Raw genomic sequence first — 23,738 nt, 5'->3', positions numbered from 1 at the left:
ACCTCAGAAATCATTGTGCCAAGTTTCACAATGATATCTTAGGAGGCATCCAAATTGGTGCAGGTTGGAATTGTCCTACTAAATGTGGTAAAGACCCACCAAATGGGGGGATGGAACATTCAGAGGTTCCAAATTGGTGTAGTTTGGACCCCTTGTGCCAAAAAAAAGGGTTAAGTCACTGCAAAGTCACATTTTGATCCATCATCTTGATTCAAAGTGGCACCCAACATCCAAACATTGGCAAAGACCACCATTCCCACCTTGGGAACCCTTGTACTAAGTTTGGTTATAATATCTCAAGAGGTGGCTGAACCTATGCCAAAGTGATGTTTCAGCCTGATCTTGATACAAAATGGCAGCCAGAGATACACACACACACACACACATTGGGAACCCTCATGCCAAATTTGGAGATGATATCTTGAGAGACATCTGAATGCATAGAAAACATAGGCTTCTCAGCCTTTTGGCTAAGATCAAGTATATAGGGACAAATAATTTTCCAAAATATAGAGTGGGCTGGTAATATTTTAACCACAGAATGCCGCCAAACCAAGAGGACCTCATGGCACAGACTGGAAGAGAAGAAGCTTTTTTTCCTCCTCTAACAAATATTTAATAACCGTTCCATAATATAATCTGTTGGTAGCATTTGGAACCATCTGAAGCTGTTCATTTGACAGACTTCCTCCAGACGATGCTTGCCACAACGAGGAAATGGGACATCATCGTTGATTAGCTTCTTCTTCCTAAGGATGGGGGATACAGCAAAAGATCAGTTTTGAGAGCTCAAGTTGGTACAAACTTAAGATTCCCAGTTTGAAGGTGCTAACTGCTGTTGCCACCTTTTCATTTCTATTTTTTCCTTATTCAGCCCATCTGGGAGCTTTGTGAGCTGAAGAGAGGGCAAAAATGCTTTCAGACAGAGCTGTGGGGCCTGTGGCCTTCCAGGGGTTGTGGAATTGCAGCCCACATTGGCCCCAGCTAGCATGGGCAATAGCCAGAAGTGGTGGGAGCTGCAGTTCTTCAACATGTGGATGGCACCACAATGACTGCCCTTGCTGCTGCTTCTTTTAAAACCACATTAATCTTCAACAGCTAGCTTGAAATGTATTGTTGTTGGCATCTGTCCATCTCAAGGGTCAATGGAGTGAGTGCACCTCTGGGGGTGAAGTCAAACCACTGGTTAGCAGCACTGAAGTGCTGGGGCACAAGCCATGATGGTGTGTATGGAGATCCTTGGTTGCCCAGACAACAAGACCACCACCCCTCTCGGACTTGCTGATGTGGTCCAAATGAAAGCAGAGCAATACATCTGGCACCAGCTTGGTTGAAGGAGATGCCAGGCAGAGGTGTACAAAACACCATTGAACTGTCTTAGGGACTCCATTCTGGATCTGTAAAGCTATGGTTTTCCCAGTAGTGATGTATGGAAGTGAGAGCTGGACCATACAGAAAGCTGATCGCCGAAGAATTGATGCTTTTGAATTCTGGTGCTGGAGGAGACTCTTGAGAGTCCCATGGACTGTAAGAAGATCAAACCTATCCATTCTTAAGGAAATCAGCCCCGAGTGCTCACTGGAAGGACAGATCCTGAAGCTGAGGCTCCAATACTTCGGTCACCTCATGAGAAGAGAAGACTCCCTGGAAAAGACCCTGATGTTGGGAAAGATGGGGGGCACAAGGAGAAGGGGACGACAGAGGACGAATGAGATGGTTGGACAGTGTTCTCGAAGCTACCAACATGAGTTTGACCAAACTGCGGGAGGCTGTGGAAGACAGGAGTGCCTGGCGTGCTCTGGTCCAGGGGGTCACGAAGAGTTGGACACGACTAAACGACTAAACAACAACAACATTTCTTATAGCCTTTTCTTTTCCCAAATACGTCCCACGAGGCAGTGGAGGTTTAGGGTCAGAGTTTTCCTTCTCCTAGATGAGCTAGTGGATGAGCCCCATCTGCCTCTCACTTCGTTCTACAGCACGTGTAGAAGCCACTTCCTTGACCCTTGGACTCACTCTCGGTCTCTTCTGCTCAATCCACTGGAGCCTGTCTTGAAATGCTGCTACAGAAATCAGCTCAAAATATCCCACTCTTCCAAAGAAGCCAACAGAGGGAATCAGAATTCATTGGTCACAGTATAAGTCAAACCTCAATGCAAAACAGCAACTTCTGGGATTATTATTTTTTAAAAGGTAGGATCTAAAACCCATGTGTTTTGAATAGAACTGAAATCATCACCACTTAAATTTGTCTTGTATGAACTCTTGAGACTTCAAAAACTCTGAAAATTTGTTAGCTGCACAAATATTTGGCCAGGTGATATTTGGTATCAGCATTTTGACATCCAACCATTTTACAACAGTTAATGTCTTGCCATATCCAACAGCCAAGTTACTATAGGATTTATTAAGCTAGTTCTCCCTCGTCCAGTGTTTGGACTGTTGCTTATGCGGCCAAAGCAGTATCATTCAGATACAGGGAAGGGCTGTCAGAAGGAGGGACAGGGAGAGAAATGCAATTTAGTTTGCATGTAAAGGCAAATCTACCTAATCATAGTTTTTGAAACAATATGCAAATCAAAACACAACTGTCATTTGAAATCCACACTTGTCTGAATTTTGCAATGCAGTTTTCCAGCCAGGTATTGTATCCAAAATGCAAATTGTAGGGTGAAATGCACAGATGAATGCATATATTACTGAAAATAACATCAACATGCATTACATTAGTGGAAAAATTATTATTATGGAAACAAGGCTTGCAAAAACGAGTACATTAGGCAAAACAGCCCACAAAAATGAGTACATTAGGATAAATTAGCACTAAAATGCTGCTGAATTTTCATGAGGACTTTTGTTTTTTAAAAAAGCAATCCCAAACTATTGTAGAAAACCGAATTTAAGATTAGAGAAATTGAGAAATTGAGAGGAAGAGATGGAGTCACCCATCCCTAACATGGAACTGACCATAGTCAGTGCCACCAGGTAAACAGAATACCTGTGGGGAGGAGGGGTGGGCAGAGGCGAGTGACTGATGGCAGTTCACAGCAGCAAAGCCATGCTGATGGCAGCAGCAATGGGAAGGAGCCATTGGTGGGAGACCAAGCATGCCAACTACCAACCCTGAGGGTGGTCAGTGGTAATTATGAGGAAGACAACCATGGGAAAGAGTTGCTATATTTCAATAAAAAACAAAATCAAATTAATCGTATCTCCTGCATGAACATAATACTTAGCTTTGCCAACAAAAGCCTTTTATAACATATCCAGTGCTATTTTTCCAGAAAAAGAGGTATTGGAACTCACCATGAACACCTCCCTCGTTCTCTTATAATAGCAACAGAGAGGTGCCGGAACCCACCTGAGAGGTGCCAGAACTGAGTTCCAGTGAGTTCCAGCTGGAAAAAGCCCTATATATAGCCAAGCGCTCACGCAGCACACTAACATCAGAAATGAATTACTTCTTGCTTTGCAGCAAGACTGGGGAACCTTTGGCCCCACGGATGTTGTGGAACTACAGTTCCCACCAGCCATGGTAAGCATGGCCAATGGCCAGGGATGATGAGAGTTGTGGCTCAGTAACATCTGGAAGGCCACACCTGACTGACAAGAGCAATAGCTGTACAACAACAAAATCCTCTATATCAGGCATCCCCAAACTCGACCCTCCAGATGTTTTGGCAGTAGAACTCCCATCATCCCTAGCTAACAGGACCAGTGGTCAGGGATGATGGGAACTGTAGTCCCAAAATATCTGGAGGGCCGAGTGTGGAGATGCCTGCTCTATATCCTCGAGAAAGGCCCCATCAAACCCAGGGCAGATTACATCTGAGAAGACTTGCATAGCGTTGGAAGTACACCTGTCAACACCAGTTGCTGTGAAGCACCAGAGGGAAGGGCACTGGTGCATTCAGGTCACACTTGCAGCCTTCCCAGGCGCAGAGGGTGCTGACTTGGGCCCCACACTGTGGGTGCCCAGCGCTGTGGGTGCTCACTATGACAGTGGAGGCAGCCATCTTCCCCTGAGTTTTGATAAGGGATGCTGCAATTGAGGGATGGTAGGGGAGGACTCACAGTGCTTTCCTCCTATGCCACTGACCCAATTCAAGACCATTTTCCAGCTGGAGGTCCACATTTCCTCTTGGGCAACTTTCAGGGCGGAGTGCACATGGCCAGGGCTGAGCCTTCCCTATGAAAACCAGCTCTTTAAAGCTGAATTGGAGCAAACATCAATTCAAGCTTTCAATGGATTTATGTTTGCTAAGATTGGGCTTTAAATAGCGGGTTTCTGTGGGGAAAGCTCCAGAGCAAAAAGAAGGGAGCTCAGACACTGAACTTTAAATTTCTTCAATTTCTCATACATGCCCTGACATTACAGCTCACCTGACAGTAACTTATGCAGTCACACTGGTTTCTATAGGTTCCTCCCTCTTTTCTCTCTTGTTGGAATTGTCTGCATATGTGCCTTCAATATTTCACTTTTACAAAACTCCAGTTCTTCTTAGACTACCTTCTCTTTGCTTATTTCTGGTCATGAAATCTCACCCAGTAGTTCCTTAAGCTTTTTGAAATCCGTTCAGAGTGCATGTCCAACTACACTCAACTTTCCCTTGCCTCTGTATCATGAAACCCAGGAGGACATGATCACTTCCTCCCAAGGTCCCCAGACAAACTCCATGAGCATCTAAATTAGAACAGGAGTGAAAACCTCAGGACCAGGGGCTAAGTGAATCCCCACTCAGCCCGATCTTTCTTTCCCCAGGGCCATATACCTCACCAGACTGCTGTGTGCCCCTCACAAGTGCTTTTGCCTGGCTGGAATGTGTCCTTAAACTGTGAGCATTGTAGCTAAACCAGTAAGATTCACCATTTGTTGCTCCACCCACTTCTTGCCTCTGGCCCCACCCACCACTAGCATGCAGCTCACAGAAGGCTGCCCATGAGGGAACAGCCACCTTGAAAATTCAATGATGAAACAGTGAGGTGTGCTTAAAAAATAGGTGGCACAGTCTTTCACGTGCCATTTTCAAATGCTGCAACAGCCTTCCCCAGCCAGGTGCCTTCCAGCTGAGTTTTAATCCAAAACATCTGGAAAGCACCAAGCTGGGCCTAGGTGTGCCATAATAAAGGCTGAGCTCCACTTGGAGTCCTTGGTAGGTAAGACAACTTGGTCCAGGTTATTGGTGTGGGATAAATCAGCCTCATATAACCAACATACTTAACTCTAATTAATACATGAAGGGGTTAAGACCATAGAGTAAGTTGTCTTGCCTTGCTTATCTAAGTCAGACCCCCTTAGCTTGGGAGGAAGGGCTACCCAGTTCTGTTCTTCCTCTCTTCCACCATGAGAACACTTCCAGTAAGGAGGTCTAAGCTGGATGCTCCAAGCTTAGGCAATCCATCTTTGTGTTTCTATACAAATAATTTAGAAACCTTTACCATTTTGGAACTAACCTAAGTTTTACTGCCTGACTTTCCTTGCTGCTATATGGCAAAGCACATGAATCTGACCTTTGAAAAGTTTGTAAGTCAATCGTTTTTTACTTACATGTGGTTTCTTTCTATGCTCAGGGAAGTGGGGGGCTTTGGAAGCAACTTGGAAACGAATATTTTAAAGCAAGAAATATTTTCCATGCTTTATTTTGCTGCATATTTTGTGATTTTAAATCTCTGCTGGGCCTCTTTCGACAAAGAGTACTTGCCCCAAACCTGGATTTAAACATGCAAAGAATTCTCTTTTTATTATACCTAAAATATTTCCCCCTTTAACCAAATTACAAAATACTAAAACCAACCATTTGTTTTACTGCACTGGTCTGCAGCTGAGAGATTGGGACCCACTACTCAGCCAAGGTGGGTTGCAACAGCAGTGCTACCAACTATACAAATATATGATAAAAATAATGATTAAGAAGGCACATTTGGGTTAAACGTTAATCCTGAGCTGGAAAAGGTTGAGGACTACTGGTTCAATTACCCTATATGCCACCTTTCAAGAGGTATTCCCAGATATGGGAACGTCGGGGAAGGGACATAGCTTGGTGGCAGAGCATTTGCTTTCTACGCAGAAAGTTCACCCCCCAGAATATATCCAGGTAGGGCAGAAGAAACTGTCTGAAACCCTGAAGAACTGCTGCCAGTCATTGTAGATAATAAAAGGTAAAGGTAAAGGGACCCCTGGCCATTAGGTCCAGTCGTGACCGACTCTGGGGTTGCGGCGCTCATCTCGCTTTATTAGCCGAGGGAGCCGGCGTACAGCTTCCGGGTCATGTGGCCAGCATGACTAAGCTGCTTCTGGCGAACCAGAGCAGCGCATGGAAACGCCGTTTACCTTCCTGCCGGAGCGGTACCTATTTATCTACTTGCACTTTGACGTGCTTTCGAACTGCTAGGTTGGCAGAAGCAGGGACCGAGCAACGGGAGCTCACCCCGTCGCAGGGATTTGAACAGCCGACCTTCTGATTGGCAAGTCCTAGGCTCTGTGGTTTAACCCTCAGCGCCACCCGCATCCCCATGGTAGATAATACCATAGACTAAATGGACCAATGGTCTGATTTGGTGCCAGGCAGGTTGCTATGTTCCCATGTTATTTATCATCCGCTACTTAGAGGGTCCTGAATTTCACTTAGGGAATGAGCATAAACTACACATGAAATAAATGAACACAACTTACTGCTTGTGCTTGTGTTTGTGCTTGTGCTTCAGCTGCAGTTTCTCCTGCAGCTTCAGGACCATACTGCTCCACGTCCTCACCATAATTGCTCTCCCCGAAGTCTGCTTCATTTGAATAATCCACTTCTGGCGCCCCGTAGTCCCCAGGTCCGTAGCCTTGCAAAAGGGAGTTGCAAGGCAGGACGAAGTAGAAAAACCAACAGCAACACAATCGTGCTCCTTTGAAAGGCATCGCCTCCTTCCCTTAACAAAAAGTGCTCTGGGCAAACTGGTGAGGAGGACAGTGAAGAAAGAAATGTCCTGGGCTGCGCAGAGAGCCTTCCTCTAGTAGGGGAGCGCAGCCAATGGACTCAACAGCACAAAGAGTTCTGTGCCAGTTAAGCTGGATGTTGGTGGAGAGAATAGAAGCAAGAGCAGGAAGTGATGTCACAATGACAGCAAAGGCTGGTGTTCGTAAGAAGAACCTGATGCTGGAAACTGGCATGCTGGCTCCTTTTATTAAGTTGGCTACAATAAAAGAGTTTCTTCTAGGGCTGCCCAGTGGATCCAGCACTGAACCAGGCGTTGGCTGTATTGAGTTGAGGGATCCCCCAATCACACTGGGTCCACACAGATTGATCTGGGACTGTCAATGGATTCTGGGGAAAATATCTATAACGAATTGAAAAAGATGTTTAGATTTTCATTTGAAGAAAAACCAGAATCCTTTCTCCTAGGCATCATGTCAGAGGAAATAAAAAGAACGGTCAGACCAATATTTATCTATGCAACTACGGCGGCCAGGTTATTGATTGGCAAAAATTGGAAAACCACAGCGTCCCACCTAAAACAGACTGGTTATATCTAAAATGATGGAATACTTCCATGTTGCCGAACTAACAGGGAGGATAAGAGGAGACATGGTACAAAAAGTGAATATATCAAAATTTATATGGAAAAAGTAGAATTTCTGACAGATACTGAGTGAATCCAGAAAATGAGTGAAAGGAGAGTAAAGTAAGATAGAAGAAGAGATTAAAGAAGTAATGAAATGCGTTTAAGCTAGTTGGGAAAATAAAGTAGCACAACAAGAACAGCTGGAAGTCAAGTCACTTGGTGGGTGTCCGTGTGGGGTAGGGGTGTAGGTATGTTGATATGTACAGTATAGGCAGGTATTATATAGAGTAATGTAGGCATGTTTTATGTTATGAATATAAGGTAGTGTGTTATGTACGTGTATTGTGTAATTGTGTAAATGTATATGTATGTGTTTTATATGTTAATAAAATTTATTTAATAAAAAAATATTTTTTTAAAAAATGATCTGGGACTGTCAAAAAGAGGGGGGGGCAGTCTGATGGGGAGGACCAGGGAGCAGGAAGAGACAGATGTTCCGGCAGCTTCGTGCAGCTCCTTCTCCTGCCACCCTGACTGCATGACTCTCCCAATTGGTGTGGGGCTCAGAACCAAATCAGATCCACTTGGAAGTGCTGGACCAAGCCCCAAATCAGATAAAGCAGGCAGACATGCTGCCCTACATTTTACAGGCATAATTGCAGCAGGGAAGGGGCTGAGCAAGGAGGGGATGCCTTGGGCCTGATGGGGAGACCCCACGGGTTGCTTCTGGTTCACAGGTTGGCTGGTGGTTCCCCACCCCTGTGATAAGCATTGCCATTGCTAGATGCCTCCGGTGGCCAAGGTTTGGCAAGGTTCAGGCAAGGACTTCCCCTATAGAAGAGGTGGTCGTGGGTGTTGATTGAAGGTGCCTTTTTGAGAATTTACTCTTGCCAGCTTGAAATCATTACTAATGCCTCTGTATTTAATGGTGAGAACCATCGTGTTTAATAGTAGGTGGTTCTTTAATGAGCTGTACACCACTTTTGAATATGTAAGGTTAGAAAAAAGCAGCTTATAGAATGGCATGCTCAACAAGTGAAACAAAAGCTAAAAGCCTCTGAAGGGCTAAAATTGCTATTTTTTTAAAAAAAAATATTATTAGTTTTTACACATATTTTTCAGCATAACATCCTTTTAAACATCCTTTTGAAATTTTTGGCTATCACAGCCTAAGACTTCCTTCGACCTTGACTGTTGGTTTTCTAAAGTCTTTCTAATTATGCATTTTGTTACTGTAATTATTGCTGTACACTCACATTTCCAATACATCTATTCTTAATTCTTTTCACAAAAGCAGCTTATAGAACGGCATGCCCAACAAGTGAAACAAAAGCTAAAAGCCTCTGAAAGGCTAAAATTAAGCCTGATGTAGGAGACACACAAATTTGTCTCTTTTCCCCAAATACTGATACACGCCACCACAAGATTCGATGGGTTCCAGGTGAGCTTTGCCTAAGATTTGTGTTTCCTTTTGGAAAATGAGGAACAGCAGAGAGAAAAAGAGAAAATAGCCACTTCAGGCTATTTGTTCAGTCATCTACCCTCAACTGGCAATGGCTTCTCTAGAGTATCTGGCAAAGAGTCTTCCCTGGTCCCATCATCAGATTTCAGGGAGTCCTTAGTCCATCAATATGCAGCATGCCACTTGAACCTGTTTTGAACACTCAAGAATGCCAGCACTTCTGAGCATGTGCAGAGTTCCTTTCTAGTCATAGCAAGGCATATCAGAGCTTGCCCTCTACCAGAGTAAATATTACAGGTGAGAACGTTTTGCCCTCCAGATGTTGCTAGGCTCCCAACTGCCATCATTCCCGGCTCTGCTGGCTGGGGCTGGTGGGAGTTGGGAGTACAACTTCTGGAGCATCACAGTTCCCGAGTTCCTGTCTTAACTGCTGCAGATTAAATAGCAGTTAAATAAATGGTTACAGGGACCAATTAAAAAGTTGAGAACCTTTAGCTAGAGAGGCAACTGATGAGCTGGCATGGTGTAAATTTCTTATGACTTTATCGCCTGTTACCCATTTGCAGGAAGGGAAATAAATGTAGGTTCAGCTTTAGCTCATGGCTGCAGCTTTTATACATTAACTGTGCTGTCCCATCTAGACTGCAGCTGATTTTATGACACGTGAAAGTACTCAAGGGCACAGAATGGAAGGATGCGTGTCCATTTTAAGTCATCCAATTAGCCTGTGTTTCGTGAAGAGAAATCTGTATCCAGCAGATGGCAGCAGAACTTTGTTCTTGATAAGGAGACCAAAACACAAGTGTACAGTGAGTGTATGCACTGGCAAAGGAACAGGGGTGCGGGGGGGGGGGAGCATACCACCCCTGGGTGCACGATCCCGGTGGGGTGCCATCACGGCTGCCCTCCCCCAGGACTGGGCACCACGCCCCCGCAGGCGGCACACTCCGGCCCCAGGATGCATGCCACGCCCCCGGGACGTGCACCAGCCATGCCCCGCCGGCTCTTCACCCCCACCCCCCGCCAGAGCTTGAAGCTTCACGACTGTATAGGGTGTTAGAGGAGGGGTAATGCCTCTGGTGGGGGGCACAATGCGCTCATCCTGGGGTAGTAGTTTGACTACCTGTTGCCCCCACCCTGCACCCAGCTCTCACCTGTGGCTCCTAGAAGCTGTCAGCATGTGACAAGGCTCAGATGGCTCGGAAAGTAGAGCATGAGGCTATTAATCTCAGGGTCAAGATTTCGCCAAAAATCCAACGTCATCCGATTTACTCCAAACCAGTGCCAAATGCCAGGAAAAGGCCCCCTTTAATGTTTGGCAGTGAAAACCCCACAGGGGTCAATATTTTGCTGAAAACCCTGTGTCATCCGTTTCACTCCAAAGCAGAACCAAACGCTGGCAGAAGTCCCCCTACAACGCTTGATGGTCAAAACCCAATGTTTTAGGGCACCCCACAAAATGACCCCTTGACCCCTTCTCTGATAAACCGACGTTGTCCGATTCACTCCAATGTGGTGCCAAACACAAGGACAAGCCTCTCTGCAATGTTTGGTGCTGAAAATCCCACGTTTCACAGCACCCCACAAAATGACCCCTAACTTGTGGGGTCAAGAGTTCGCCAAAAACCCGAGAGTTATAAGTCTGCAATATCGGGAGACCCACACATCCTCTCCTGCTCTAATTCCAAGGGCCCCTTATAAAAGACTTATCAAAAGTGCCAATGAACCTCAAAGCCAGGATCTGAAATGTGAGCATGACTGCTTCCGATTGTAAATAAGACTTCTCAACACTCGCAATGTTTTCAAGTTTTTATTTTTATTTTATTTTTTACAAAATTTACATACATTGATGGTTAAAGAGTTCTTTGATGGGTATTTTGCTGGTAAGGGGAGGATAGGTGGGGTGGAAGTACAGTAACTAAAACACATTTATATTCACCATCCAAAATGCCATTGGTATAAGACTGGAACAGCCAAGGACATCTCACCATCCTTCTGAGACTGCCCTCAGCCACCTCCCACCCACCTGTGCTCTTACATACAACCAATTCAGTGGGTGTCACTGGCTGGCCATTTCTGCCCCAGTGCTCCCCTTGTAGAAGTCAGCAGGGAGGAGGCTGGGGACCAAAGTAGAATGAGTTGACTGTGCCTGTCATTGGCTATGGCGCCACCTAATGTTGATCTCCCTGCCTTCCATCCCAACAGACACCAGCCGCCATTGCTCCTTCGGTTCTTATTAGTTGGTGAGGACCAGGGAATTTCAGCAAGCCCTGATTCTAGTGGCACAGAACTGCAGGAGTGAGAATTAAGCTGGAGTTGCCCAAATGCTCCTTGTTACCTAAGCATGACAAGTGCAGGGAGTCCTTTTTTTCTATTGCAACTGTATGTAGTAAGCACCGAGGACCTTTATGCAAAGGTACCCCCCCAAGATAGGACTTTCCATGGAGTGTCTGTACTCCACAGCAAGAATGGAAAGAACCAGACCCTACTGGACTCCAAGGACCCATCAGGCCCCAGCCAGCATGGTCAATGGTCAAGGAGGATGGGAGCTGGGGTCCAGCAACATCTGAAGAACCACAAGTTCCCCACCCTTATTTCCATCACTTATTGTCCAGCATTCTTTGGGCCAGAAGGAGAGGCAGGTGAACAAGCAATGGTGAAGAGGGGAAGCAGTTCAGGAGGTTTCTCAGTGGGCCTGACCATGCTGACCCTTGACACCACCTAGAGAAACAGCGTCATAGTTAACCCTTTCTTCCACTAAGCTTAACAGAGTGCTCTAGTGAATTTCCCCCAAATATATTATAAAATATGAAAACCAAAAGAAGGGAGGAAGAGTGCATGTGAAGCTAATACTTTGGCAGAACTCCAAAGCTTTGGCTTCTGAGGTAGATAATTCAATACAAGAGGCATTCCCTCTGTGGTTGCTTTTGGGGATTTTACAGAGCTGTTCTCTGGCCCAGGAAGGACTGACAGTAAAAAAAAAGGTGATTATCTTCATGGATCAAATATAAATATTCATGGACTTGGACAGATATTTAAATTGCAAGTATTTGAAATGCAAATTGGCATACATTTCAAACAGGATCCATTCCAACTCCATTTTGATTAGGCTGTGGGCTTTTTATTCATTTTAATAAATAGAACTGGAAATGAATTTCCAAGGAAGACATTCGCTGCAATCTCTGCACCTTTCAACTGAATTAACACTACGTTTCAAATTTGTCAAAACTCGTATGAAATAAATGCCAATGATAAAATAATTACACTCTCAAACACACTGGCACTGGACTAATCCTATTTCACAGGCATTTTACATTTTCAGATGAGTTATGGAATTTGCATATAAGTACATTAGGGAAGAAAAGCATTTTGAGTCTGCAGTTCTAATTTGAATTGGTGACTTCTGAACTAGTGCAAAGCATCAGAGTGTATAGATTGTTTCAGAGGTAACATAAGAAGACTGTTCTCACAGTGGCCAGCCCAATGCCTGTGGGAAACCTAGAAGCAGGCCCTAAGCACAAGACCCCTGTCCCTTCTTGCATTTTCTAGCAACTGGTCCATCTTTGTCCCCAGGGCTGCCTACCTTGTTTTGCTGCCTGAGGCAAACAGGGAAGATGCCTTGCCCCTGTCATCTCGCATACTGGGGTTGCACAGCTGCAGTAGCTCCTGGCAAAATCCTGCCAGACGATGCCACCACTTCTCCTTGCTTCTCCAGGGATGGGTGGGGTTGCCCATGCAGGCACTGCCCCATGGCATTCCGCCAGTCATGGCAGCCACATCAGTCTGCCTCTTGGGTGGGCCGGCCCTGTTGGTCCCTTATTTATACTGACTGGCAGCTGCTGCAGCTTCTGTATCTCATTCTAAAATGCCGCCAACTGCTTTGAGACATCAGAACTCACGGGACTCTAACAGTTGTGTAGATCAGGAAATGTCAACAGAAGCAGCTTCACATGCTCCTGACTGGCAAGCTATGTGTGCCAATATTTCCTGCTCTTCTAAAAAGGTAAAAGGGCCTCTGCCAAAGCTCTGCTAAGAGGATCCTTGTTCTCCTCTGAAACTGGCCGTTCAACAGAGAAAGAGAGAGAGAATATGTCCTTATGGGATAGGTTCTTGAAGGCAAATCTGTTAGATTGGAAAAGGCTTGGATGAATTGCATCTGGCCCCTTGGAAGTCGCAGCTATAAGGTGAAATTTTGCAGACAAAGTTGGACCAGACAAATACGATAGATGGATCAATCAGCAGTATAGGGCACAAAAATTCACAGCAGCTAGACTGTCATTCATCAGTCCCACCCTGGGATTTTGAAACTGCATGAGAGAGAAATCCAACAGATGCAATGTTTCTGGAAATGACTATGAACCTAATAAGCTGCCTTCTATCAGCAAAGGCTATTGATCCGTCTAGCCCAGTGCTGTCTACTCTGGCCGGCAGTGCCTCTCTGGGATCTCTGGCAGAGGTCAGCTGTCAGTTGCCACCTGATGGCTGAATTGGAGAACCTTGGAACATTCTGTATGTAACGCATGTGTTCTACCACTGAGCTATAGCAGGGTTGCTGCCTAGCCAGGCAGGTGGGAAACAGCCTCGATGATGCTGAACTGCAACTCCCATCAGCCCCAGCAAGCATAGGCAATGGTTAAGACTGATGGGAGTTGCAGTTCACCACTGGTTCCCTACACCTGCTTTACAGGTTTCAGCCCCTAAAAATCAGCAGGGGAAGCTTTTGAGGGCATACTGCTATAAACATTAGCACCTGCAAATTAGCACCTGCAAATCAAACGACCAGCTGAAATGCTGGAACCCTGAAATGTGGTGATAAGACAGCCCACCCCTGTTAATTCTCTGCCATCACTGCAGAACAACAGTGCCTAAAACAGTCTTCCCTAACCTGGTGCCCTCCATATATTTTATTTTACAGATCCCATCATTTCTGTCCATTGACTGGGATTGATGGGACTTGTAGTCCAAAATATCTAGAAAGCATTGGGTTGGAGATGGCTGTCTTAAGCATGATTCCATATTCACCCTTGTTTGATCCTTGACCATCACTATCAAAACCAATCATGACAAAATCCATATCCCTACCCCCACCTTTGCTACGTTTGCCTATTGGTAGATTAGCAGCAGAAAACCTAGAGCTCTCCAAATACTCCTAACATCCCTAACCATTGGCCATGCTTGCTATGGCTGCTGAAAGTTGGACTACATCAACGTCAGGAGGGACACACCTTTGCTGCCTCTGTTGTAAGTAATGAAACTGCATCAAGGAATGGCTTTATCCAGCCATCATGACTTGCTTAAAGTGTTGTTGTTCCTTCTTCACAATGACTGGCTGCTGGAGGAAAGGGGAATTATGACGTGTGCATTTCAAAATACCTGAGTCAGCATCAAAAAGACAAACATCTATACATGTCAAGTAGGCACCCATAGAAGCGGCTTATAGCCAGACTATGGATGAAGGACTTGTATTCCCTCAGTGTAAGTTCCATGTTAAACCAGCAGTGAGCATCTTGGGTGGAGAAACAGTATTAAAGGGCCAGAATTGCTTCTAGGATTTGTAATTTAACTAGCAAGTTAAATTATAGCTGATGATTCTGGGATCCAGAGTAACTACTCCTGCCCTTTCTCAACCAAAATACCCCCCTCTGGAGTATCCCTATCAGATGACGGCAACTTCACTGTCTCTGGGGAACGCATGATAGACATTCCCCAAACTGAACACAAAAGGAACAAACTGGTAATTTTAAAAAGGGAGTTTTTCCTCCTCCTTCTTTTCTGAACACTGATGTAGAGTCAATTATAATTATTTGGCGATCAGGAGATCCAGACCCCTCCCAGCCAAGCTTGCCTTGCTGTCCTGAAAAGAAAGAAGAAAAGGGAGTTTGAAAAGGGAAATAACAGTTTGCTGATGCACGTCAATTTCCATCAAAGACAACAACAGACCCTAATCCAACACAGCAATTTAGCCTGTCATTGACAAATCAAGCCAGGCTTAGGTTTCATTAAGGCAAACAAACACACAGACCTGGAATCAATAAGCAAGTGTGTGTGAACTGATTGCATAACTGGTTCTTCAGAGCTCCTGGTGGATTTCTCTCAGGGGAAATAAACCGTAAACCATTTCCGTCCCAAGCTAAGGCATAAAGCCAACGAAAGCAAAAGCAATTCTAAGGTGACACACATTTTACTCCAGCAAAATGCTGGCCCCTTGCCCCTGTACCTGCAGAGCCGTGAAAACGAGTAAACCAAGAAGACAAGAGATTGTGTGCTTCTCAGCACACATGAGTCCCACTGGAGCAAGGAGCCACTCTTGTGCTTTGGAACTCTCTGCACACTGATGTTAGGCAGACGCCCTCACTATTTCCTTTTAGGTCAGGGGTTGGGGAACCTGAGCCAGGCAAGCCTGCTCCCAGGCAGCAACCGTAAGAACTTTGCCACAGCTGCAGCTGTTTCCAGGGAGAACCCTATTGTTGAGGACACGGTTTGCGGTGAGAGCAGGAATGCGACTCACAAATGCACGAGGTGTGATTCATGGTGCGCCTGGGTTTTTCCTGTTCTATATCTTTATTCATTGGTTTACCAGATTTATGTTTTGTATTTTTGTGTTTCTAGCTGATGCACTTTTATTGTATTTTGGGGGGTATTCATCTATTCACCTCTTTGGGGGCCTTGGACAAACAGCAGTATATAAAAAACTCGATGAGGATTTGACTCACGAGGCCGTTTCTCCCTGAAACCAAACCACTTCCCCCAGGTCTGATGTTACCGTATGTTTTGCTCTATAAGACTCACTTTTTCCCTCCTAAAAAGTAAGGGGAAATGTGTGTGCGTCTTATGGAGCGAATGCAGGCTGCGGAAGTATCCCAGAAGCCAGAACAGCAAGAGGGATAGCTGCTTTCACTGCGCAGCGATCCCTCTTGCTGTTCTGGCTTCTGAGATTCAGAATATTTTTTTTCTTGTTTTGCTCCTCCAAAAACTTGGTGCGTCCTGTGGTCTGGTGTATCTTATAGAGCGAAAAATACGGTATATATGGCATCAGGTGAGGGGAAGGAAGAGAAGGCTGCCAGGCAACTGACAGGTGGCTTGTCTCACCCAAGTGTCAAAGTTGGTTTAAAAGGTCTGGCTTATTTTTATCTGCACTTTAAGGGGAAATATGCTATGAAGATTTGCCTTTTAAATGATTCTGTGGATTTTAGCTGTCTTTGATCTACAGTATTAGCTGGACGTCACTTAGAGAGCTCTTTGATGAAGAGGCTTCTAAATAAATGTGTTCTGTGGATGCAGGCAGTCACACAACGAGAATGGGAGCCACTGTCCCCAACCGCAAAATTCCTACCCACAACTGCTTTACCCTGACTCCTATCCTCCTTCCACTGAGTGGGAAGGTCTGAAGCGTCCCCCCCCCCATGCATTTTTCAGCTAAATGTGCCCTTCAGAATCCCCAGCCCAACAAGGGAACGGGGCACATTCACAACATTATCATTTAGTTATTATTTTATTCCTTGCGTTAATACCCCATCATTTTCTCCAAGGAGCTCAAGGCGGCATCTATGATTCTCCGCCCCCCTCCAATTTAATCCCCACAACAACCCTGAGAGGTAGGTTAGGCTGAGAGGCAGTGATTAGCCTGAGATCACCCAGTGACTCTTCATGGAAGAATGGGGACTTGAACCTTGCTCTGCCAGGTCTGGGTCTGAAACTCTAACCACAACATTGGATTATTCACATTATTATTTTAATTTATATCCCACCCTTGCTTTTGAAGGAGCCCAGAGCAGAAAACACATCAATAATAAAACATTTTTTGAAAAACAAACAGTGATCTCAGGGTTGCCAGTAACAGTGTCTTTCAGCCATCAAATGCTGGGGTAAACAGGATTTTTTTTTTTTAAAAAAAATAAAAAATCCTGAAAGTCAGTAATACTTTAAATACATTTGAAGCACATTACTTTCCCCAAAGAATCTCGGGAACTGTAGTTCACCCCCCACAGAGCTACCATTCCCAGCACCCTCAACAAACTACAGTTAACAGGATGCTTTGGGAGAAGCCCTGTTACTTTTAATGTACTGGGCTCAATTCAAGGTGTTAGTATGGGCATAGAAATGACTCGGGAGCAGAGCACCTAAAACAGTGGCTTCCCCAATTTCAACCATCTCCACAACCAGCTGGTGAAATGGTGGGGGTTTCTTGGTCCCCAGGGGCTTTTGACAGGACCTTTTCAGTGGCAGCTCCCTGTTTGTGGAAAACCTTTCCAGGTGAGGTTCATCTGTCTCCTCCTTTCAGGAGGAATTTGAAAACCTTCCAGGCATTTGACGGCTGAGAAAGACTCTTCCTGTCAACCCGGAGGTCACTATTTTTAGAATGCTTTTAGATTGCTGTTGTTGGTGTTAATGTTTTTGTCACCCTGGGTTCCTTTGGGTGGGAGGAAGAGTGGGATATCAATGAAAATAATAATAATAACTAATAATAATACTTATTAGTCACTCACTACAAACAAAGCACCAAAGCATCTTAAATTAAAAGCCTCAGGCATAGAACAAAATCAGATATGCTTTCCAAATTCCAAATATGGCATTTGGATCCTGGGAGCACTAAGAAGATTATTAGTGTAAGCAGGAAAGATAAAATTCTCTGGGTAAGCTTGACGACAGAAAGCACTTCTGATGTTTTCCCTGTACTTACAATCCCTGTCTCTGGACTGCCTTCATGTCCAGTCCAACATCCACATGCAGTCACCAAAGCTTTAGATTAAGAACTCAGGCTTACAGCAGCCCAAACATCCACCCAGCTCAAACCTTAAAAAACAAAAACTGTCCAGCCTGTTTGTCTCTCTTGAAGGTTCTGTGATTGTGCTGTGGTTCTTTCTCCTGCTGTCTAAAGAATACGACTGGTTGAATTTCTTGAATTCTTGGTAGAAAAGCCCCCTGGTCTGATTAATTTGCATGGTTAAACCAAGGATGGGGAAAGGGCATAGCTCGGGGCCAGAACATTTGCTTTGCATGCAGAAGAACCCAGGTTCAACCTCCCGTAGGACTGTGGGAGACCCCCTACTCAACACTGGAGATGTGCTGCCAATACCGAGCTAATAGTCTAACTAAGACAGCTTTCTCCATTCCTGTGCAATATCTGCATCGTACAGCATGACTAAAAGAGCTTGACAAGAAGCCATTGAGCCTCTTCAAATGAACGGGGGCATGATTCAGAACCCGGGGGGGGGGGGGAAATTAGGGTTCTGAAAAGCACAGGGAGCCCCACAAGCAGAGGAGGCTCCCCATTTTGTGCAGCTGCCCTTCAACTCAGAGTGCTGACTGTACATGGTATCAGATTGTCTAGAGAGGGATTAGGAATCCTGCTTCCTCAGCTGAAGGGCTGGAGCTGAGAGGGAGAGTATTAGCTCTTATATGCAGGAGGTCCCAGCTTCCATCTCCACCTTCTCCAAGTAGTTATGGGAGAACTCAAAGCAGGCATGAGGATCTTTATAACCAAGTTGGTAGAGCATGAGATTCTCAATCTCAGGGTTGTGGCTTTAAGCCTCACCTTGGGCAAGAGGTTATTGCATTGCAGGGGGATGGACTAGAATCTAATGACAGTTCTGCCATTCTATGCTTCTATTCTTTTTTTCAGCCCAAGGACCACAGTTCCTTCTGGGCAGCGATCTCAGGACTGCATGCCAGTGGTGGGTGGAGCCAGAGGCAAAAGTGGGCGGGGTCATGAATGTAGACACTACCTTTGAACAGTAGCCTAGGTTCTACACACACACACACACACACACACACACACACACAAACAAACAAACATAGTTCTCTATCCTCCATCTAGGGCTCAAGAGGGCTTCTTTTCTGGGGGTACTCCAAGGTACACAGTACCAGCACCTTCCCACCCACCCACCCAAATGTTAAAAGTGTTGCATTTTTGTCTATTACTTTTTTAAAAAAAGCTCTGGGCTCAAGGGCACATCCCAATGAGGCAAAAGCACTCATGGGTGGTGCAAAGCAGATCCTGTGAAGAATGCTACCTGGGGAGGTCCAGACAGAGCCCAGAGGGCTGCATTTGGCCCCCAGCTCTGATGTAGACAGTACTTTGCAAAATGGACTTAGTGGATTCCTGGTTTCCAGTCTTTGCTCCCCAATGAGTGAAGCTGGGCAGCAGTGACACAATGTAGGAAGAAGGAACAACTGGTGCACCCCCTTTTTTCCTATCGCATGATTCCAGTTGTGTTAATCTTTGAACATCTGCACTGGCCTATTATGCTCTTAATGAAGGGAGCAGAATGGGCATAAGCAAATTAATGCATGAGGAGAGGTCTATCCACGAAGGCTAGATGGAACTTCACTGTGAGGCAGTTTGCCCCTAAATTTCCTAGTGGTGATGCTAATTTTTATTCCTTTAGAAGATTTATAATCTGCTTTCGGAGACCATGTTCCACAAAGCTGCTCACTGTATCAGTCAAAATGCAAAACCAAATACAGTCATACCTTGGAAGTTGAACGGAATCCATTCAGGAAGTCCATTCGACTTCCAAAATGTTCGAAAACCAAAACACAGCTTCTCATTGGCTGCAGCTTCCTGCAGCCAATCAGAAGCAGCGGAAGCCCCATCAGATGTTTCGCTTCCAAAAATAGTTTGCAAACTGCAACACTCACTTCCAGATTTGTGACATTCAGGAGCCAAAACATTCGAGAACTAAGCTGTTCAAAAACCAAGGTACAACTGTACATACAATATAACACTGCTTAATATATCCACTTAGAACACGAAACCAAAAATCCAGCTTGACATAGACAGCAAAATTCTAAGAAGAATTCAACTGTAAAGCAGCCCCAAGGAGAGGATCCCAGTTTATATTGCATGACCAAATATAGCAGGTGGGGAACCTTTTTGGCCTACTAGGCTAGATCTTTATTGGCCTCAATACACTCCATGGGCCAACTTTGACACATGGCAATCTACTGATGTCAGGTGATTGACAGTTGGGTGGTTCTGTCCTCCTGTCAAAGTTGGCCTGCAGGGGTGAGGGAAAGTAGTGAGCAGAGTTCAAGTGCACCAGTGAGTTCCCTCTGGAGAACTAGATTGAGCACCATAAGCAAGCAGGATTGAACTGCCCAACCCTCAGTTGATGCACAGGGACTTCAACTCTGTGCAAAGAGTTTTCCAGACAAAGGACCCAGTTGTGTCTCCACCTGCCACATCCCTTATGTTGCATCTAATGTCAGGTGGCTGTGGTTTGGGGAAATTGGCTTAACAGGCCAAACTGGGTTCCTGAGCAGGAGGTTTCTCACTTCTGAAATACAGGTTATACCCACTATTGGCCCAACAGTACAGTGGTACCTCAGGTTACATATGCTTCAGGTTAAGAACTTTGCTTCAGGATGAGAACAGAAATCATGCTCCAGCAGTGTGGCGGCAGCAGGAGGCCCCCATCAGCTAAAGTGGTGCTTCAGGTTAAGAACAGTTTCAGGTTAAGAACGGACCTCCGGAACGAATTAAGTACTTAACCCAAGGTGCCACTGTAATTTTTCTGCCACCACTGCATCCTTGGAGCATCAGCAAACAGAACATGTCATCCTGATCAATCTTCTAAGGCAGTCCCACATATAGCAGATTGTAATAATCTATCCAAAGCAAAGGCAACTGAGTCTGCGTTCAAAGGCAGAATCTATCAAACAACCTGCATATTTGGCTCAGAGTTTCAAAGGGATACTCACTGTATTTTCTTTGGCTTCTTCCTTCTCTCACATTCTAGGACAATCTGTCACTTCTTTGGTGGGAAATCTTTTTTTTAAAAAAGGAAAAGGCAACAAGAATAAAAACAGTTTAATTTACCAGTCAGGTTTTTTTTCTTAGCCAATCTTTTACAGCATTGAGAACTGGGTCTTGTTGGATGCAGGTGTTTTAAAGCACAAGTTGCATCTGATCAGAGCAGATTTGCCCGTGGAGCAAATCCTCAAAGTGTTCTCTCTCTCGTCCTCTGTTTAGTCTGTCATTGACACATTTCGTATTGTATTTCTTTTATTATTACATATACACAGTATCCCACCTTCCCCCACGCAGGTGAAGGTGGCCCTCCCCATTTTATCCTCACAACAACCCTGTGAGGTAGGTTTGGCTGTCTCAGTCTTAACCAGCCCAAGGTCACCTGGTGCCAGCGTGGTGTAGTGGTTAAGAGCGGTAGTCTCGTAATCTGGAGAACCGGGTTCGCGTCTCCACTCCTCCACATGCAGCTGCTGGGTGACCTTGGGCCAGTCACACTTCCTTGAAGTCTCTCAGCCCCACTCACCTCACAGAGTGTTTGTTGTGGGGGAGGAAGGGAAAGGAGAATGTTAGCCGCTTTGAGACTCCTAAAGGGGAGTGAAAGGCGGGATATCAAATCCAAACTCTTCTTCTTCTTCTTCTTCACCTAGTGAGCTTCATAGCTGAGTAGGGACTGGAATCCCGTCCTCCCAAGTCCTGGTCGAGCATTCTAACCACTGTCCCACATTGCTACCCATAAAAAGTCTTCAGAAATTAATTAAGATAAGCTGTAATGGGCCCCTCTGAGGGATGTGTCTGAAAACTGGCAAGTTTTATTCAATGTGTTACTGGTATTCATGTAAGGAAGAGGCATGTCTGAAGAGCTGTCATGCAGAAGATGAGGAGATTGGAACTTGGGGACATTCAGTGGAGCTGAATGCTGAAAGATTCAGGATACACAAAAGAAAGTACCTCTTCACAAAGCACACAGTTAAACTACAGAATTTCCTTCCAGGAACATGGAGGCTTAGACAAATTCATGGCGGATAAAGCTAACAATGGCTACTAGCCAGGACAGCTATGTTCCACATGCACAGTTGGGAGGCAGTATGCCTCTGAATAAGGGACGCGGGTGGCACTGTGGGTTAAACCACAGAGCCTAGGGCTTGCCGATCAGAAGGTCTGCGGTTTGAATCCCTGCGACGGGGTGAGCTCCCATTGCTCGGTCCCTGCTCCTGCCAACCTAGCAGTTCGAAAGTACGTCAAAGTGCAAGTAGATAAATAGGTACCGCTCCGGCAGGAAGGTAAATGGCTTTTCCGTGCACTGCTCTGGTTCACCAGAAGCAGCTTAGTCATGCTGGCCACATGACCCGGAGGCTGTACGTTGGCTTCCTCGGCCAATAAAGTGAGATGAGCACCGTAACCCTAGAGTCGGCCACGACTGGACCTAATGGTCAGGGGTCCCCTTACCTTTACCTTTTATGCCTCTGAATACCAGCTTCTGGAGATCACACAGGTGGGGAGAATACTGTTGCACTCAGTTCCTGCTTATACTACTACTACTACTACTACTACTACTACTACTACTACTACTATATTATTTATACCCCACCCATCTGGCTGGGCTTCCCCAGCCACTCTGGGCGGCTTCCAACAAAATATTAAAATACAGTAATGCATCAAAAATTAAAAGCTTCCTAAAACAGGGCTGCCTTCAGATGTCTTCTAAAAGTCTGGTTGTTGTTTTCCTCTTTGACATCTGGTGGGAGGGCGTTCCACAGGGCGGGTGCCACTACCGAGAAGGCCCTCTGCCTGGTTCCCTGTAGCTTGGCTTCTTGCAGGGAGGGAACCGCCAGAATGCCCTCGGCGCTGGACCACTTAGGGTTGATTGCATTCAAGAAGTACAATGGTACCTCGGGTTACATACGCTTCAGGTTACATATGCTTCAGGATGAGAAGAGAAATCGTGCTCCGGCGGCGCAGCAGCAGCAGGAGGCCTTATTAGCCAAAGTGGTGCTTCAGGTTAAGAACTGTTTCAGGTTAAGAACTTACCTCCGGAACGAATTAAGTACTTAACCTGAGGTACCACTGTATAGAGAATCATAGAACTGCAGAGTTGGAAGGGGCCACGGGTGTCATCTAGTCCAATCCCCTGCAATGCAGGAATATTTTGCCCAATGTGGGGCTTGAACACCCAACCCTGAAATTAAGAGTCTCACGCTCTTCTGACTGAGTTACCCCCATTAACATTTTGTTAAATGAATAAATCTGGTTGGCCACTGTTAGAGCAGGATGCCGGATTAGATGGGCCATTGGCCTGATCCAGAAGACCCTTATTACATTAGATTTGTTACACTGCATTAGCCCAGCCCACTTTTTCAGTTTGGGTACCACTGCACCTGGATGCATGCATCCATTCATGTAGGTACCCTCTTTCAGTGGCTGACTCCTTTTAGAAAAATCTACGCTTGGCTTGCTTCATGATCTCACCTGCAAATCAACCCTCTCAACCCTGTTTCCCCCAGAAAATAAGATCAAACTTAGAAGTACGGGCAAGAAGACAGGATGAGATTGATGCAAAAATACCCAACCACAACAACGACCATCTGTATGGAGGCATGAGGAGGTGAGGGAAGGAATGTAACTCTAAGTACTGGGAAAGTTGGGGGAAAATAGTGTAATGGGTTGAAGATGTTGCTGTGGAGACCCCTAGTTCAGAGGCAGAGTACATACTTTGCATGCCTAGGGCTTAAACCTTGACATTTCCCGACAGAGTATGTCAGCTCTGCCATTCAGAAAGGACAGTATTAAACTCCAGAGGTCAATGGTCTGACTCACTTGAAGTGTGTGTGTTGGTTGGGGTGGGATAGCTCAGGCAGTAGAGCATGAGACTTAGGGAGTTGGACCAGATGACGCTCGTGATCTCTTTCAACTCGCTCTATATAGGCTAACAGCTAAAGCTAAATGGTTTGAGGTGGGGAGATCTTCCAGCCCAAGGGC

General features: G+C 45.5%; 1 protein-coding gene across 3 annotated transcripts in view; it reads right to left on the bottom strand.

Moving 5' to 3' along the window:
- Positions 1-23,738, bottom strand: part of LOC310832095 (beta-4C adrenergic receptor-like) — a 685,807-nt gene that overhangs the window by 648,764 nt on the left and 13,305 nt on the right. Inside the window, exons 2-4 of one of the 3 annotated variants that reach the window (XR_014558134.1) lie at positions 20,714-20,780; positions 12,848-14,864; positions 10,808-12,673 (exon numbers count right to left, since the gene is read on the bottom strand). The exons of 1 other annotated variant lie outside the window; for it this stretch is intronic. Coding sequence is in view for 1 of the 2 variants with exons in the window: in XM_083713610.1 (XP_083569736.1) it covers positions 20,741-20,780 (40 nt within the window). In the remaining variant the exon portion in view is untranslated. Of the gene's footprint in view, positions 1-10,807; positions 14,865-20,713; positions 20,781-23,738 lie in introns of those variants that run through there. One more of the 3 variants, XM_083713610.1, reaches the window with a different exon arrangement.

Source organism: Podarcis gaigeae (genome assembly GCF_964106915.1).
Source record: "Podarcis gaigeae genome assembly, chromosome: 15".
NCBI lineage: Eukaryota > Metazoa > Chordata > Lepidosauria > Squamata > Lacertidae > Podarcis > Podarcis gaigeae.
This window is presented reverse-complemented; position numbering and strand designations above follow the sequence as displayed.